The following is a 14,954-nucleotide window of genomic DNA, read 5'->3' as shown; positions in this document are numbered from 1 at the left end:
TTGGCGTGTGCACACGCTGCCCCACCGAGCTGTGCAGACACCGACCCCTACTAGCCTGCGGGCCGCTCTGCGGCTGCTGTAACCTGCGGCCCGAACACCGCAGACAATAACCTCCTGGTCACGTGATCTAGACTGTGGCTGTTCCCCGGCCCGCTCCGCTCCGCCCCGCCCCGGCCCTGCCTGCAAGCTACGCTCTGCGCAGTCCCCCTTTCTCTATGGTGCGGGTGGAGGCGGCGCTTCCGCTCGGAGCCGGATGTTGGCGGGTTTCTCTTGCGAGCGGTTTCTTGGTTCTTCTCAGCTCTGAGACTCTCCGGACCCCGGCCCAGCTGTCATCTCCTTCTGCGTGTCCTGCCCCCTTCCGCGCTAGGCCCCGCTCCCGCCCGTCCTCTTTTCCCGTGTCCGCCACTTCCTCCGCGGCGCTCACTTGCGAGTCGGCCCCGGCCGTTGGTGACAGGTGAGTGCGGGGGCCTCGGTTCCCCCCTCCCCGATCCTCCGCCATTTTCCCGCCCGAGGAGGCTGCCCCCGGAGTGGGGACGGGCGAGGCGGCCGGTGGGGGAGAATTTCAGAGCAGTTCGTACCCTCCCCCGCGGCTTCCTTTCCCCGGGACATCCTCCCTTCTCTCCCCGTGGGGTGGGGCCCTCGCCGTTCCTCTGCGGCTGTGGGCACAGCCGCCTCCTTTCTCCCCTCGCGGGTGGGTGACGGTGGGGAAGGGTCTGAGCGGGCCCTGGCTGTGGGTGAGGGGCGCGAGAGCGCTCCGTAGCGGGGTGGAGGGGATGTCACTGGGGGGGCACAGCTAAGGCGGCACAGGTGATCTGAGCCATGGGTGAGGGACGTTGCCAGGGCCCCAAATGCTGTGACGATTGGGGTTTTAGACAGGTTGAGGATGGGCCCTGGCCGTGCCCTGTGAGCTCTTTACTGTCCGGGGCTATTTGATTTTACAGTTGTTGCCCTGAGCTGCAGCAGAAATAACCTCCCCATTTCCCCTTGCTCAGGGCTGAGTGCTGATCACATGTCCAGTACATGAGGAACAAGCTGTGTTGAAGAATTTCCGTTATTATATTTTATCTGTTAAATGACGTTACAGACTCCACATGCACAGCACAAGTCAAATGCTGCCACTGCTCAGTTAGCATACAGTACAGCAGTGTCATCAGGAAAAAGTTTATGGACCCAGGCAAATCATTACTCTTCCGAAAATGGCATAAAGATATTTTAACTGTGTTTATAAATTAGGCTTTTAAAGCTTCACCAGCTATGTTTCTCCCTCTTTCTCTGGAGTGGTCCCTTTGGAAATGAATTTCCAGGAGTTATCAGCATGTTTACACTGTTAAGTGAAAGGAAAGGTGTTTCATTTCCTTCCTAAAATTGGGAAATAAAAAAGCTTTATACAAAGACTAGAATAAGTGTTTGTGTTTCAGGAATTAATGCAGGTATTGTATCCCTAATTGTGTTTGTGGCAAAAACTTTTACATGTCTTATCTTTGACAAATTGGAAATGCTGTGAAATTCAAAAGTAGACACTTAATGTAGTCATCGTTTTAATACGTCCATGGAAGGTTTATCTAATGAACTGGCATAGTTCCTTTGAATTTATTTCAACTCCACTGAGTAAACCTTTCAGGGAAACACAAATGTGTGGTGTTAAAAATATTCCTTCATTACAGCAAAATCTCACTTCATTTATATATAACAAGTAGGTTTAGGAAAAATGAGTACCTTTTACTATGTTTGCATGATAAAAACTTGGTTTCATCATTAACATACTTAGTTTTAGGAAGCTTCCAAACTGCACTCTCTTTTCTGTTGTTTTGTGTGCTCTTCTACAGTTTGGTTAGGTAAATGCATCATGCTAGGAAAGGCTTGTGTACAAACTGGAACCAAATTAACTAAATCAATTTTAATTCACAACTTTAAAGTTGTTTCATTGCAAGTCTGTGTGAAGTCTTATTTCAAATAGTGTCCCATTCTAATTTAATTTAAATTGTTCTTTTCCCAATTTAAATTAAACTGAAATAGGAAACTCTTAATCTGAAATAAGTATCCATATGTAGATTTGCACTAAAACTGGGGATTAAAACTGATTTAGTTACTCTGGTTCCAGTTTGAGTATAGACCAGCCCTTTGTGTCTTAACTAACATTAAATGTAACTTTGTCCTTGATGTGGATGAGGACAGTTGTTTAAAAATATGAAGAACAGGAGTACTTGTGGCACCTTAGAGACTAACAAATTTATTAGAGCATAAGCTTTCGTGGACTACAGCCCACTTCTTCGGAAGAAGTGGGCTGTAGTCCACGAAAGCTTATGCTCTAATAAATTTGTTAGTCTCTAAGGTGCCACAAGTACTCCTGTTCTTCTTTTTGCGGATACAGACTAACACGGCTGTTACTCTGAAACTTGTTTAAAAATATGTTAGCTGGTTGTAGTTAACCCTAGAGATTAGTGTTAACCATGACCAGATAATGTGTTCTTAAAGATCACTTGTCCATGTCTACACTAGTTACTAAATTATCTATCATGTTCAGTAAAATATATTAGTACTGTCTAATATAATGTACTTTTCCAGTGGAGCTGTGGCCTAATGCTGCACTTCATTTTAAAACTTAGTTTGCTTAAATAGATTGTGTGTACTGAAACTGTTTTCTCAAACATGGGATGAAGTGGTTAGTTTGGAACAGAATACTTTATTCACATGGTAATACTTGCATAGCTTGCCAAAGTGTAAAAATGACAGAATCCTAGGATTGTTGTAATAATATAGAAATATTCTGTTCATCGGTAGATCTCAAAGTGCTTTGTAAAGGAGGTAAGTGTCAGATGGGAAAATGAGGCACAGAGAGGTATATTGACTTGTTCAAGGTCTCCCAGCAAGTCAATGGCAGAGCTGGGAGTAGCCCCAGTAAGGTGCTCTATCCACTAGGCCATCTTCTCAAGCATTTGTCAGGAGAGACTCACAGTATGCTAGGGGTTCTTCCAGGAACCATTGGTCATTGTTGTCTATTCCTGATTCATTGACAGATGCTACATTATGTGGCGTTGAGTCTACAGTCTTTTCATAATTTAAAGAGCAGTGCTCAGTTTGGATGTTCTCTGGGTTATGTTTGACCAAGCTTTAGAGTTTCACTTAATGTTTGAAGTTGGGAGGATTGGGCATTGCAGTGTTTGTGTGTGCCATTTGAATAATGTTTGAGTTTTTGTGATGCATAGTGGATATGTTAGAGCGCTTACAAATGCTTTGAGACAAGGTGTTGTATAAATGTTGGATTATTCTTGCTAGTACTTGAGTGAGTTTACTGAGAAGTATTAACCCTTGGAGAGTCCTTGCTATGTGTTTTTTGTTAACTCTTTAACCAATAAAGCACAGTAATCCAATAGCCAAGTAATGTACATAAGAGGTTTATTGCTGTTAGAGATTAGTCTATTTAAAAAAAAAAATCTTAATAGCATAATAGCAATTTAGCTACTGAGGGTTTTCAACACCCAGATACACCTCTGCCTCGATATAACGCTGTCCTCGGGAGCCAAAAAATCTTACCGCATTATAGGTGAAACCACGTTATATCAAACTTGCTTTAATCCACCGGAGTGCGCAGCCCTGCCCCCCCGGAGCACTGCTTTACCGCATTATATCCGAATTCGTGTTATATCGGGTCGCGTTATATTGGGTTAGAGGTGTACTGTTTATCCAGTACTTAACACAGTGAGGTCCTGGCCCATGAATGAGATGCCTAAGTTCTACCCAATAAGAATAATAACTCCTCAAATACTCATAGCCTTTGTATTCACCTGGATTCCTCATTGCTGCTTGATGATCAAATAGCTGTAGCCATAAAAAAAAGAAGCCCTTTTCCGTTTGATTTACAAGAAGACTGCACCCTACTGTTAGATTTGCATTGTGATGCATGAATTTGAGACATCCAGAATTGTTTGGAGGGAGGTAGTTTGTATCTTTCTAAGAAATTAAAATCTGTTGAAATAGCATGGAGGCCACTTAAACATATCTTACTGGAATATCAGGTAACAATTCACTGAAGAAATGTTCCTTCAAAACTCTTGGATAAAGCTATGAGGTCACTGTGAAAATGTCATTAATATGAACTAGTGTGCTGTTGGATAGCCAGTGTTGTACCTAGAGAGGTGAGCTTTATTTCCAGGGCTTTGGAGCAGAGCCCGGAGCTGGAGTGCGGAGCAGCAGGTTTTTGCCTAGAGCTGGAGCGGAGCCGGAGCACAGCGCCAAAGCCCTATATTCTGTCAGTTAAATTGAAGCAAAAAGATGTGCTATGAATTTGTCTACTGGGTAGATTTAGAGATTTGTCCACCTTCAGTATATCAAAATTTTACATTTTCTAGGTCTAGCTGTTGTCAGAGGCTAGATATTGCACTGAGACCATATTTAAAAAAAAAAAAAAAAAGCCTTCAACACTTCTGTATTGCTATTCCAGGTGAAAAATAATCCCTTGAGAGAGAATAAATTCATACATTTAAAAGGATGGTGTCACTTTGCTTTACAGTGGGAGGCACTGAGTTGGTATCATGTCAGGTAGAGCATTAGACTGAATCTCAGGAGACCTACGTTCAATTCCTAGCGCAGTCATAGACTTGCTGTGTGTGAGACCTTGGGCAAATAATTTAATCTACCGTTTGTGTCAGTTCTCTATCTATGAAATAGGGATAATAAGTCCTTGCCTTCCATATAATTATGAAGCACTTGGATACTATGATGATGAGATCCACATAATTGTTATTGGATGATAAATATATGCTTCAAATTTCAGATAGGCTAATGAAAGTTGGAGCCCTGAGATGGGTCTGGGGCAATATTTACTGCCTCTTCAGCACATGGGAATGGGGTCTGGGCTTTTCACAAGTACATTGCACTTGCACTTCACGGGTGGGTTCTCTTCCTGTCTTTCACATTGGCCTTTGTCTAGTTGGCTGAGTCCTCTGGCTAGTAGCTGCCTAGTTAACTTTTCAAGCCATGGCATTTATAAAATTTATAACAGAGTCATTCGTCAGCTGGCCTAATGGGAAGTTCACAGTTACCATCCCTGGAGAGGTTCCTTTCTCCTTTATGACCCTTCTAAAAGTAACTGAATGCTGAAAAAATGTAGTAGGTTGATATAGCAAGTAAATATGTTGTCACAATAGCTACTGAGAGTTTACACTATCACAGTCAGGGTTTTAAAGAAAACTGCAATGTTAGTTATGCCATAATTAAATGTATGTATTGTGTATGTAATGTTGAAATTGTCATTGCCTGCGTTGCAGTCTATAATTTTGTTTTCTAAATTATAATATGCTACAATGTATGTTGAAACTAAATTAGTCTTGTAATAAGTGTCAAGTAGATTAAATATTTGATCACCCTTACAATGATTATCCTTAGCTTTAGCATTGCTACTATAATATCTGATATGGCATAATGTTTAAATGTGTATTTATTTAGAAGAAACAACTATTCTTTTATCCTAAAAAGCCAGTTGGCCTGACTTTCAAATCTGCTGCATGCTTGGAACTCCCACTGAATTCATGGGAGCTGTGAGTGCTCAGTGTCCCTGAAAATAGTGTTCACAGAGTACCTCAAAATGGAAGCATTTTGTTCCTTCTAATTCCTAGAGCTATATGCACACTGAGAACATAGCTGCATAAGCTAGGAATTAAATTAAAAACTTTTGTTAATTTCAAAATCCGTCACATATAATGAAAGGCTTGCCAAAAGTAATTAATCACTCTTATTTTCAAACATGACCTGTGGGAAAACAATGACTTAAGTGTTTGACATCAACATATTTCATGGGACTTTATTTTAGCAATTATCCTCCTGTTCAACAGTAATAAGGAACTTTCAGATCTACTTTATTATGCACTGCACACTAAATAGCTAGTTATTATTCTGAAACTTAAAGTTTGATAGGGAAATATTCAAAAGTACTTAAGGGATATAGGAGCAAAAGGTAATGGGACTATTAAGTTCCTTATTTGCTTTTGAAAATTTTCCTCTAAAGTATTCAATATCAAAATAGACAGAATTAACAAAATTGAGCAGGGAATGAGGAAAATGAACTTGGTTCTTAGGTAAAAGAGATCTTGCTGCAAACTCTTAACATTCTCCCTGACCTCCTCCCCGTTTTTTCCTCAACTCTCACGTTGTTTTGAATTAACAAAAAAGGAGATGCAGTGCTTTAGTCATTCCATCTGCACTCTGACACTTCCTACAACGGATTTCCTCTCTGGCTTGCAGCAACAAGCTTGCCCTTTGCATTCTTTCCTTTCATTACACAACTTGTTCAACTCCTGAACAATGAACAACAGAGAAGAAAAATGCAAGCAGAGTAGGTTGATTGTTGCAGTGAGTTACTTTCTGAAAAGAATGAAAGTCTAATTTTAGTTTGCACCTTCATTTGAATTAGTGATTGCTGCTTCATCATCATAGTCCAATAAAGCACAACAGTAATTTGTTACACGAATCTATTCCAACTCTAACAAAATACTATAATTGAGTCAATATATGGTAATTTTCAGTACAGTAAGGTAGGTAATAGTGCTTTACTTCCTCACATTTTAAAATATTTATTAGTCATATCAAAAAAGGATAATTGAAATATATGAATAATATGGCATTGTAAGAATAGGTGATTATTCACAACATAGGCTGTTCTCTAGAGTACATCATTTGTCCCTACTTGTGCTGATTGGTAGCAAATAAGTTTGATGCACATCTTTATTATGTCAAGGCTTTGACTAATCACTATGGGAGAAAATACTATCCAGGCATTTATTATAACACTTGAACTGTCCCAAGCTTCTCGACAGAATGAGTATAGATAATCATTGTGCTGATTTTATAATACATGTGTATTAGCACTCAAACAGCATTCTAGCTGCATTTGAAACAATATTGCATTATTAGATCCTGCTGCTGTTTTCAACAGATTGTTTATTCTCGATCAGCTGCCCCCCTTTTACACTAAGAATTAGCTTTGAGAAGTTCCATTTGTTTTGGGATCAGGGTTCAGGAGGCAAGTGGATCATTGACCCATGCTGGCTCTTCAGCCAGGTAGCTCTATCAGCAGAGGAGAGATGGGTATGGCTCTTTTCAAATCCTTGATCAGCAGGAAAAAAAAGCCAATATACTTGACTAATCAGACTAACTATATAACATGACAATTTTAAGTCTTTCTCCTTGTTTGGGGGTCAAATATGGTGCTTACTATTGACGTGTGGTTATTATTATTTTTTTTTTAAGTCTGGCATGTTTTAGTTACTAAAGAGTTCAAGCTAAAGATGTGAAAGACTTCGGTTTATGTGCTGTTTTACTAATCAATATTTAATATGGTTTTCATAGGATATGTAACATGACACTGATACTCTGGACAGGTAACTTTAATTGTTTGAAAGCATTACTTAATAGGGGGCATCCAGGTAACTGCCAGTAATGAGCACCTTTATTGTTTTATGCTGTAGGATCATATAGCCAAAGATCTTTTTTGTGAAGCCTACACCAAAGAAAATATAGTTTATATTGTGATCACACATTTACCTTTTTGACTAAAAAATCATTTTTACAACTTTGAAAATGTTTTCATATTTAAAACATTTAAAGGGATACTGTCAACTTAGCTAATTCAAACAGTCAATTGTTTAAACATCTTAAACCAACACATACTATTTAAATTAAAAAAAAATCCTTAATTATCGGGGTTTTTGTTGTTGTGCTTTGCTTCTTTACTCAAGGTTTTTATGGTGGGCACGGGAGCAACAACTCTGAATGTACTTAAGCTGGTCTCTTCTATTTCCCCTCCCCTCCCTCTCTATGCACAAGCTTGCCTGCTGCCTCTTCAATGTCCGCTTTGCTGCTGCTGTACTAGTAAACACCTTCATGCAAGGGCTGGGGAAGAGTGTGCATGTGAACTGTCTCCAGAGTAGTGCATGAGTCTTGTGGTTGTGCTGGTGCATGAGAAAGCGAGTGTGCAACTGATCGTCAGTGAAAGTGTTAAAATGCTATCAAGTGGACAAAATAAACTGAAATAGAGAAATATTTTCCTCTAATCTTTCAGTTATTGTAATATTAGGTATAACAGTAGGTACACATTTTTCAGAGAAATGATTTTTTTCTCCCAGTTGACTGTATCAAGTTATTAGTCTGTTTTTTTTCAATGTGAAAACTATTGGGGGAAAGAAGTCTAGAAAGGACTGTTGTGAAGCAGTCTGTAAAGACCTATCAAAGTGAAATACCCTGGCAACACAATGGCAGATGAAAATTAATAAGCCGAGGGGGTGCACATTGAAGGGAATAGTGTAACCTCAATGCTACTATCTAGGCATCCTTGTTGATCAAGGACAATGACTTGAAGTGAAACATTTAAAACTGATGAAAATAAATTGTTGGGTGTATCTTAACATCAATCCTATTTTTATATGTAACTAAGTTTCCTTTTATGTGATAAATAAAAAAGGAAACTTGGGTGAAATGAGAAATATCCTACACAAAAATACAGTTGTCTCCTTCCTCCATGCATCCCAATGATTTTGTGAACCTGGTTGTGACTAGTTTCTTCTAATAAACTACAGACAAAAGAGAGTGAGGCGGCAATATGAAGTACACAGTGAGACTTAGTGGAAGCATTTTAGTGATGCCAAGATCCTGTTGTAGCCTGAGTTTTATTTTAGATTCATTGTGGGTTTGGTACTGGAAGACAATTTAGTGGGACTCCTAGAACTGAGATGATGCATCAAGGGGCCCAAAACCTCTAAAAAAAAAAAAAAATTTGTATTTTAAGTAAGAAGAGTGAGTGTGTGTGTGTGTGAGAGAGAGAGAGCGCATTCAAGCCTTAACTAACAGTTGGAGTCCATCAGATTTTTTTTTTTAACTACAGCCCGCTTTTTACACTGTTTTTTTTTATATATATATATATACACACATATAAAAAAATCAGAGCAAATTGAAGGACATTGACTATTTAGCCCATAATACTTTTCAGTAAGTTACTTTTGTCATTGGCTGAATATCTGATAATGCAGGATTTAAAAATGCTGAAAACCAAATGAGTTAACATGTAATCTTGTAAAGAGTGTGACGGTGCTCATTCCTAGCTTGCTCACGCTTTAGTATTTTGGCAGATCTTTAAACTGGAGATGGCAATGGACTTGATTTAATTTTTCTTCTGATTAACTTCTTTAGGAAGTTCAGTTAATAGCTCAGCCTTAATAGCTGTGCCAACTCTGCTCTCCTTTTGCTCTGCAGACTACTGCAGCTATTCTTTGGGTTGTGATTACTTTTTCAGAAATCATTAAGGCTGGAGAATGAATAATGTTTTCAGTTACTTCAATGTTACATTATCAACAAAGTTTTAAATCAGTGAGAACTTAAGATATTTGAATTGCTTTATAGTAAAACTGAGATTGCATGAAATTAAATGTTTTGAAACTGATACTGAAACCAGTTTTAAAACAACTGTTATAATTCCTGGGTTTTTTTTCAAAATTAAACTAAATTTTTGACAACAAAGTATATATTCTCCAATAGTTTATGCAATAAATAATTTGATTTTCTTAAATTGAGAAACACCGTGGGTCATGCATAGTAAATTTAGCTGAAGAGATACTGTCAGGTATATAACTTGGCTTTTGTTTAAACAGCCTTAGGAAACCTAATATTTATAGAAATTAAATGAAATTAACTATAAACAAATGTGAAACTGACAAGGCTAGTTTCTCTATACAAGCTGAGTGAATGTTGGAAAAACTAGATTTTCAAATTTTTCAACCTTATTTTAAATTACTAGCATTAGAGGTAAAAAGCAAGCATGCTAATGTAATTGTGTAGACTAACAAACAGTGGTTTTGTATATTTGTAACCTGACAGTGTCCCTCAATTATCAAGTCCCTGTACTTTCATTTTCCAGCTGGGTTTTAACTTGCATGTGTTTCAGTGAAATACAATATGAATATTGGCTGTTTCCTGGAAGCATTTTGGAGCTATCTCTAGATTTTAATTTGGAAAGTGGTTAGTAATCACAAGATAGTGAAATTATTGTTTTCATTTTGCAGAGGGTTAGTAATGAATGAAAAAGTGCAGTGTAATGTGATTCCATTCCCTACTTCTAATTATTCAGATGCATATATTTAAACTTTTAAAAATTAGTTACTTAAATTAGAGTTGTAACTTTAATAGAAATCAGTCCCTTCTGGAAGGGCTTAATGAAATCTAAAACAAAACTAGAATTCAATAGACCTAAATGTTTCCATTCCAATAAATACTTTTTATTGTGGCCTGTTTATGTAGAGCAAATTGTAATGCTTAATACTTGTCCTTAGTTTATCATAGGCGCCTCAGTGAAGTTATTTCCTTGAAGTAATGCCCACAGAAAGTGGAAGTTGTGCAACTGCTCGGCAAGCAAAGCAGAAGCGCAAATCACACAGTCTTTCTATACGAAGAACCAACAGTTCTGAGCAAGAAAGGACGGGATTGCAAAGAGAGATGTTGGAAGGGCAGGTAAACTAACAGATTGATATTCAAGAACTAATTTCTTAAAACTCTTTACAAATAAATAATGGGACTGTCTTATTTCTTTGTGTACAGAAAAATAAGTACAGACTTAACTCATGAAGAATATCTAGTTAAACTGGAACTTTAAGTGGACGATGTTAATGGAAAAACTTTACAAATTATGCTGTAATACCCTGCCATAAAAGAAATGCCCCTAAGAACATAGCCTAGTCACATTTATTGGGAAACTGGTTTTAACAGTCAAGCCATGTTAAAAACTGTGTGTACAAATCATGCTCCAGTATAAATGAGATCATTGTGCACTTCCTTTAGGGCAGGGAATGGCAAATCCAGGATTCTTGTGTAACCTTCATTTACCTGCCCAGAGCTCTGATAACAGATACAAACTTGACTCCATTTTAACTTGAAGTGATTTTGAATGCTTTAGTAACACACTTGCAATAGGAATGTAGAGTTTGTAAGGAAATGAGGTGGGAAGAACATAATGCAAGTAAGTTCCAAACCGCCATTAACTTCATATACTGGGCAATATGGACTTGGCAAAGAATATCAAACTTCTAACTGGATTGTCCAGGAGAGATGACTGAAATATTAAAAACAAAATATCAGAAAAAGAAGTCTGAACTTCTTTGTAGTCACAAATCTTCAAAGGAAAAATAGGTCTAACTGTGTGAGGCTCTCTGAAAAGTTACTCTCTCTGAGGAGACAAAGGTATATTGCTTCATTTTGCTAGACAGAAGCAAAAATCCTTGTAACATTATGGGCTTGATTACTCATTTAGAGTTGGTAACGAGCTTTTTCTAAGTTTTGGGTTAGTTTGTAACTTATAAAGAAACCTGTACTGTGTTTAACTTTATAGTTAGTCTGTATTTTTTCAGCTCATTATATAAAACATCCATTTTTGTGTGTCTCATTTTCTGAAGTACTAAGTAGGTAATGTCCTTTTTGAGACTATTTTCTTACCTTCCTTCCTGACGTAAACAAGCAGTGATAAGGGACAGCTGAGATACTGGCCTAGCAGAAAGGGCACATTGGATTATTTTGGATTACTCCAGGCATTGGTCTAAAAGCAACCAGGACAACAAGGGCAAAGCTTGAGAGGTTAAGAGCTGCTGACATTTTTACTTTTATATGGTAAATATTAAAAGAAATTAAAGATGGGTTGTTTTGTTTAAAATCAAAGAATACAAACAGTTAGCAGGCTGTTAAGCTAAGGGTATGCCTACACAACAATGTAAGCATAGGGTTAGTGGAACTTGAGTTAGCTGACCTGTATCAGGGAACCCTGGGCTTGAGCATCAACATTACATTTTAACCCTAGGTTAAGGATTTTCTGACCTGTACTAAGGCTCTTTCTTTAGTTGTAGGCTCCCGGTAAACTTGCTAAACTCTGCTGACAAACACATGTGTGTGATACTCTCTAATAGCTGGTCTACATACACACTTTTAATTAAATCTGTTTCATAAAACAGATTATTTCAGATCAAGTCTGTGTGTGGAAACTTGTATTTCAGAGTAAAAGTGGTTCAAGTCATTTTTAGCTAACTTGCACTAAAGGTAACTAAATTAATTTAAATTCACATCTTTTGTTTCAGTACAAGTTTGTAGACCACATTTGATTTGTCTCCTTTCTTTAACAGTTGTTCTTGTCTATCCCCAGTCCTGTCTTGTCATAGATTGTGCTGGAACATTAAATTGTTGGGTTTTTTTGTTTGTACAAAACCGAAGTAGTTTTTGAGGCTAGAGGTTGATTAAAGGTGGCGTGTATATTGGGTCATCTAGTCAATCCCCTTGGTATCCTGATTAGATGAAATTTTATTATTTTATTAAAATATATGGTAACTTGTTCCATTGCTGAAATTTATTCTCCTCTCCCCCCCAACCCCCCAAATTTCTAACCTAGATTTTCCTTTCTGTGGTGTTTCTCCAGTATTACTTGCTCTGTCTTCAGTGATTGCTGACTGTAGTGATTTCACTTCTTGGTTGTGTGCACTTCCCCACCAAGTGAAGTAAGCTGTTATTGCCTCTGGAGAAGCCTTTTATCCTCAGCCTAAGCATTCAGATGAAAGACTTTCTCCTTAACAGCCTTTGAAGCAACTGACAGTGCAGCCTGTTGGTAGTGCCCTTTTCCCTGTTGGTTGATAGGTTCTGACCTAGATTTTACAGTGCTCCTATTTTATTGTCCGCTTCACAACAGAAGTTGGGACTACACTCACTTGCTTTTGTTGCCTGGTTCTGTTTTCCTTTTACCTGATACAGTCTGCTCAGTGTGCTCTTTGTAGCTGCTTAAACTAGGAAATAGAGGCAGAGGTTTGAAATTTAAATGATTAAAAATTTGGATTTTGCCTCTTCACTTTTCTTTTTATAAAAAGTTTTGTGATGAATCCCATTCTGAAGTTTGCAAATTGAAACGTGAGTCTGGAAGTTAGTTAATATTCTCGATGTAATTGTGGATATGTTGCACGTATTGCATATCTTAACCTAAGCTCGTCCAGGTGTGCATAGCATGGACCGGTAGGTGAGTTAATGTTAGATTATTTTCAGTTTTCAGCCTTAACGTTGCATTAACATAGGATTATGTGGATTTAAGAGATGCTGTCACTTGGTGGTCTTTATCCTATTTATAACATGTCTTGCTAGTTCCCATTTTTCCAGAGACATCACCATTTGGAGTGTCTGATAAATCTATCTTTGGAGAAACTTAAGTTTGCTTACTTTTTACTGGCAATTGGAACACCTAGGCAGGCGATTGTGGTTTAAGGGCTCAGAGTTTTGAGCTATGCAAATTATTTCCCATCTGCTTAAAACACCCACAGGTATTACTAAATTTGCTTCTTTATATCTTGTGAGTGTAATAATTCTCACTTTAGTGAAAACTTCTCTAAAATAAAACATACAGCTGTCAAACTGAAAATGTAACACAATTAATAGCTCACCTTCAGTTATTGTGTAATATCAACAACAGAAGAAAGGAAAGAGAAATGTCTCAGCCATAGTGCAAGGATGTTTTACAGTTAGAGACATAATGAATTGCAAAATTGTATATTTGAGTCTAGGTAACTGATTTGCATAATCATGGTGTATAGCTGTTTTTCACTCTGTTCTGGCTATTCATAATCCTCCTTCTCTAGTACACTTTGTATTTAGCAGTTCTAAGTAGTTTGTCTTCAACAGGCAGTTGCTTCAGCTTCACTGCATCTAAAGAGATTCCAGCATGTATGAGAGAAGATTAAAACAAAAAATGTCTTGTAAAACTGATGAAAGTGAAATGATATATTTTAAAGAAGCTAAATCCTTTTGATTCATTACCTACTTTCTTCTGTTTTACTCACCATCCTCTCAATAAGGCAGCCAAAGGGCTTGGTAGCAGAATTTATTTGTATTATGAACAGCACACAGAAATCCCACTGCTCAAACAGAGTGTGAGAAAATTGCTTGTCCCAAAGACATTACTATCTAAATATATAACACGTAGAGTGGGAGAAAAGTACTCTGTATCCCCATGTTGCAGATGGGCCAATGAAACAACAAGAGATTTGCCCAAGGTCAATACAGGAATTCTGTGGTAGAGCTTAGAATTGAACCTAGATCATTTAAGTCCCTGTCCAGTGCTTTTACCACAAGAACACCCTTCCTCTCTTGAATAACTGTCATATTTGTGTATACAGGGGAGTATCCCAGCTCATCTATTTGAATTCAGTTCTGAATACAGCGTAAAGAAATGTTGCATTTACTATGGAGAGAAGAGCCTTGATGATCTGTAGGGAGGGAAGGAGATTATTAGAAATAATGAGATGAAAAGAGAGAGGAGATGGAGATGGATGATGGGTGACCAGAATAGCTAACTGTTCAAAGTGAATGGTTTTTTTTTTTTTTTGAAATTTGGCAACCCATTTTGTTTTATATATATTTAATTTGATACTTTGTTTAGTACAATTGGAAAGTGCTTCCTGTTTTAGGTAATAACCACATCTTAAGCTAATAAACTCTTCAACTTTTTTAATTCATTTTTTGTACTTCCAATGTCTGACTACTTCATAAATTGGAAACACCTTAAACTATATAATATAACATGCACACTTTTAATTTATAAAACCATTTACACAGGAAAAAACAAGCAGCATCTTGGTATAAATTGCCCTCTAGCAGAAAATAAGAAATTAATTTAACCCAGCAAGTTTGATATTTATCCTTTACAGGCAAAAGAGCGTGAAAATTAAGCCATTATTACATATGTGTAAAATACAGCCCAAGAGTTTTCTTGCTTGTGTTTTACATTACAAATTCCAGTTTTCCTCTGTACTGGAGAATGGGAGAACTGCTGAGATTGATTTAAGAGATTGAAATTGGTGCTGTAGTTTCCCTTTTCCAAGGGGAGGTTAGTCAAATTGTTTATACTTTTGAGTTGTTTGTTGACACCTGATTAACTGAAGACTCCAGATTAC

General features: G+C 37.7%; 1 protein-coding gene across 4 annotated transcripts in view; it reads left to right on the top strand.

The window, feature by feature from the left end:
- Positions 1 to 247: 247 nt before the first annotated feature.
- Positions 248 to 14,954, top strand: part of WDR37 (WD repeat domain 37) — a 64,156-nt gene continuing 49,449 nt past the window's right edge. Inside the window, exons 1-3 of one of the 4 annotated variants that reach the window (XR_008444112.1) lie at positions 248 to 454; positions 7,345 to 7,376; positions 10,317 to 10,494. Coding sequence is in view for 3 of the 4 variants with exons in the window: in XM_054021022.1 (XP_053876997.1) it covers positions 10,357 to 10,494 (138 nt within the window). In the remaining variant the exon portion in view is untranslated. Of the gene's footprint in view, positions 455 to 1,287; positions 1,431 to 7,344; positions 7,377 to 10,316; positions 10,495 to 14,954 lie in introns of those variants that run through there. The other 3 variants (XM_054021022.1, XM_054021023.1, XM_054021024.1) reach the window with 3 other exon arrangements.

This window comes from Malaclemys terrapin, chromosome 2 (genome assembly GCF_027887155.1).
Source record: "Malaclemys terrapin pileata isolate rMalTer1 chromosome 2, rMalTer1.hap1, whole genome shotgun sequence".
NCBI classification, from domain to species: Eukaryota; Metazoa; Chordata; order Testudines; family Emydidae; genus Malaclemys; species Malaclemys terrapin.
Note: the sequence above shows the minus strand (reverse complement) of the source record. Positions and strands in the feature narration are given on the sequence as shown.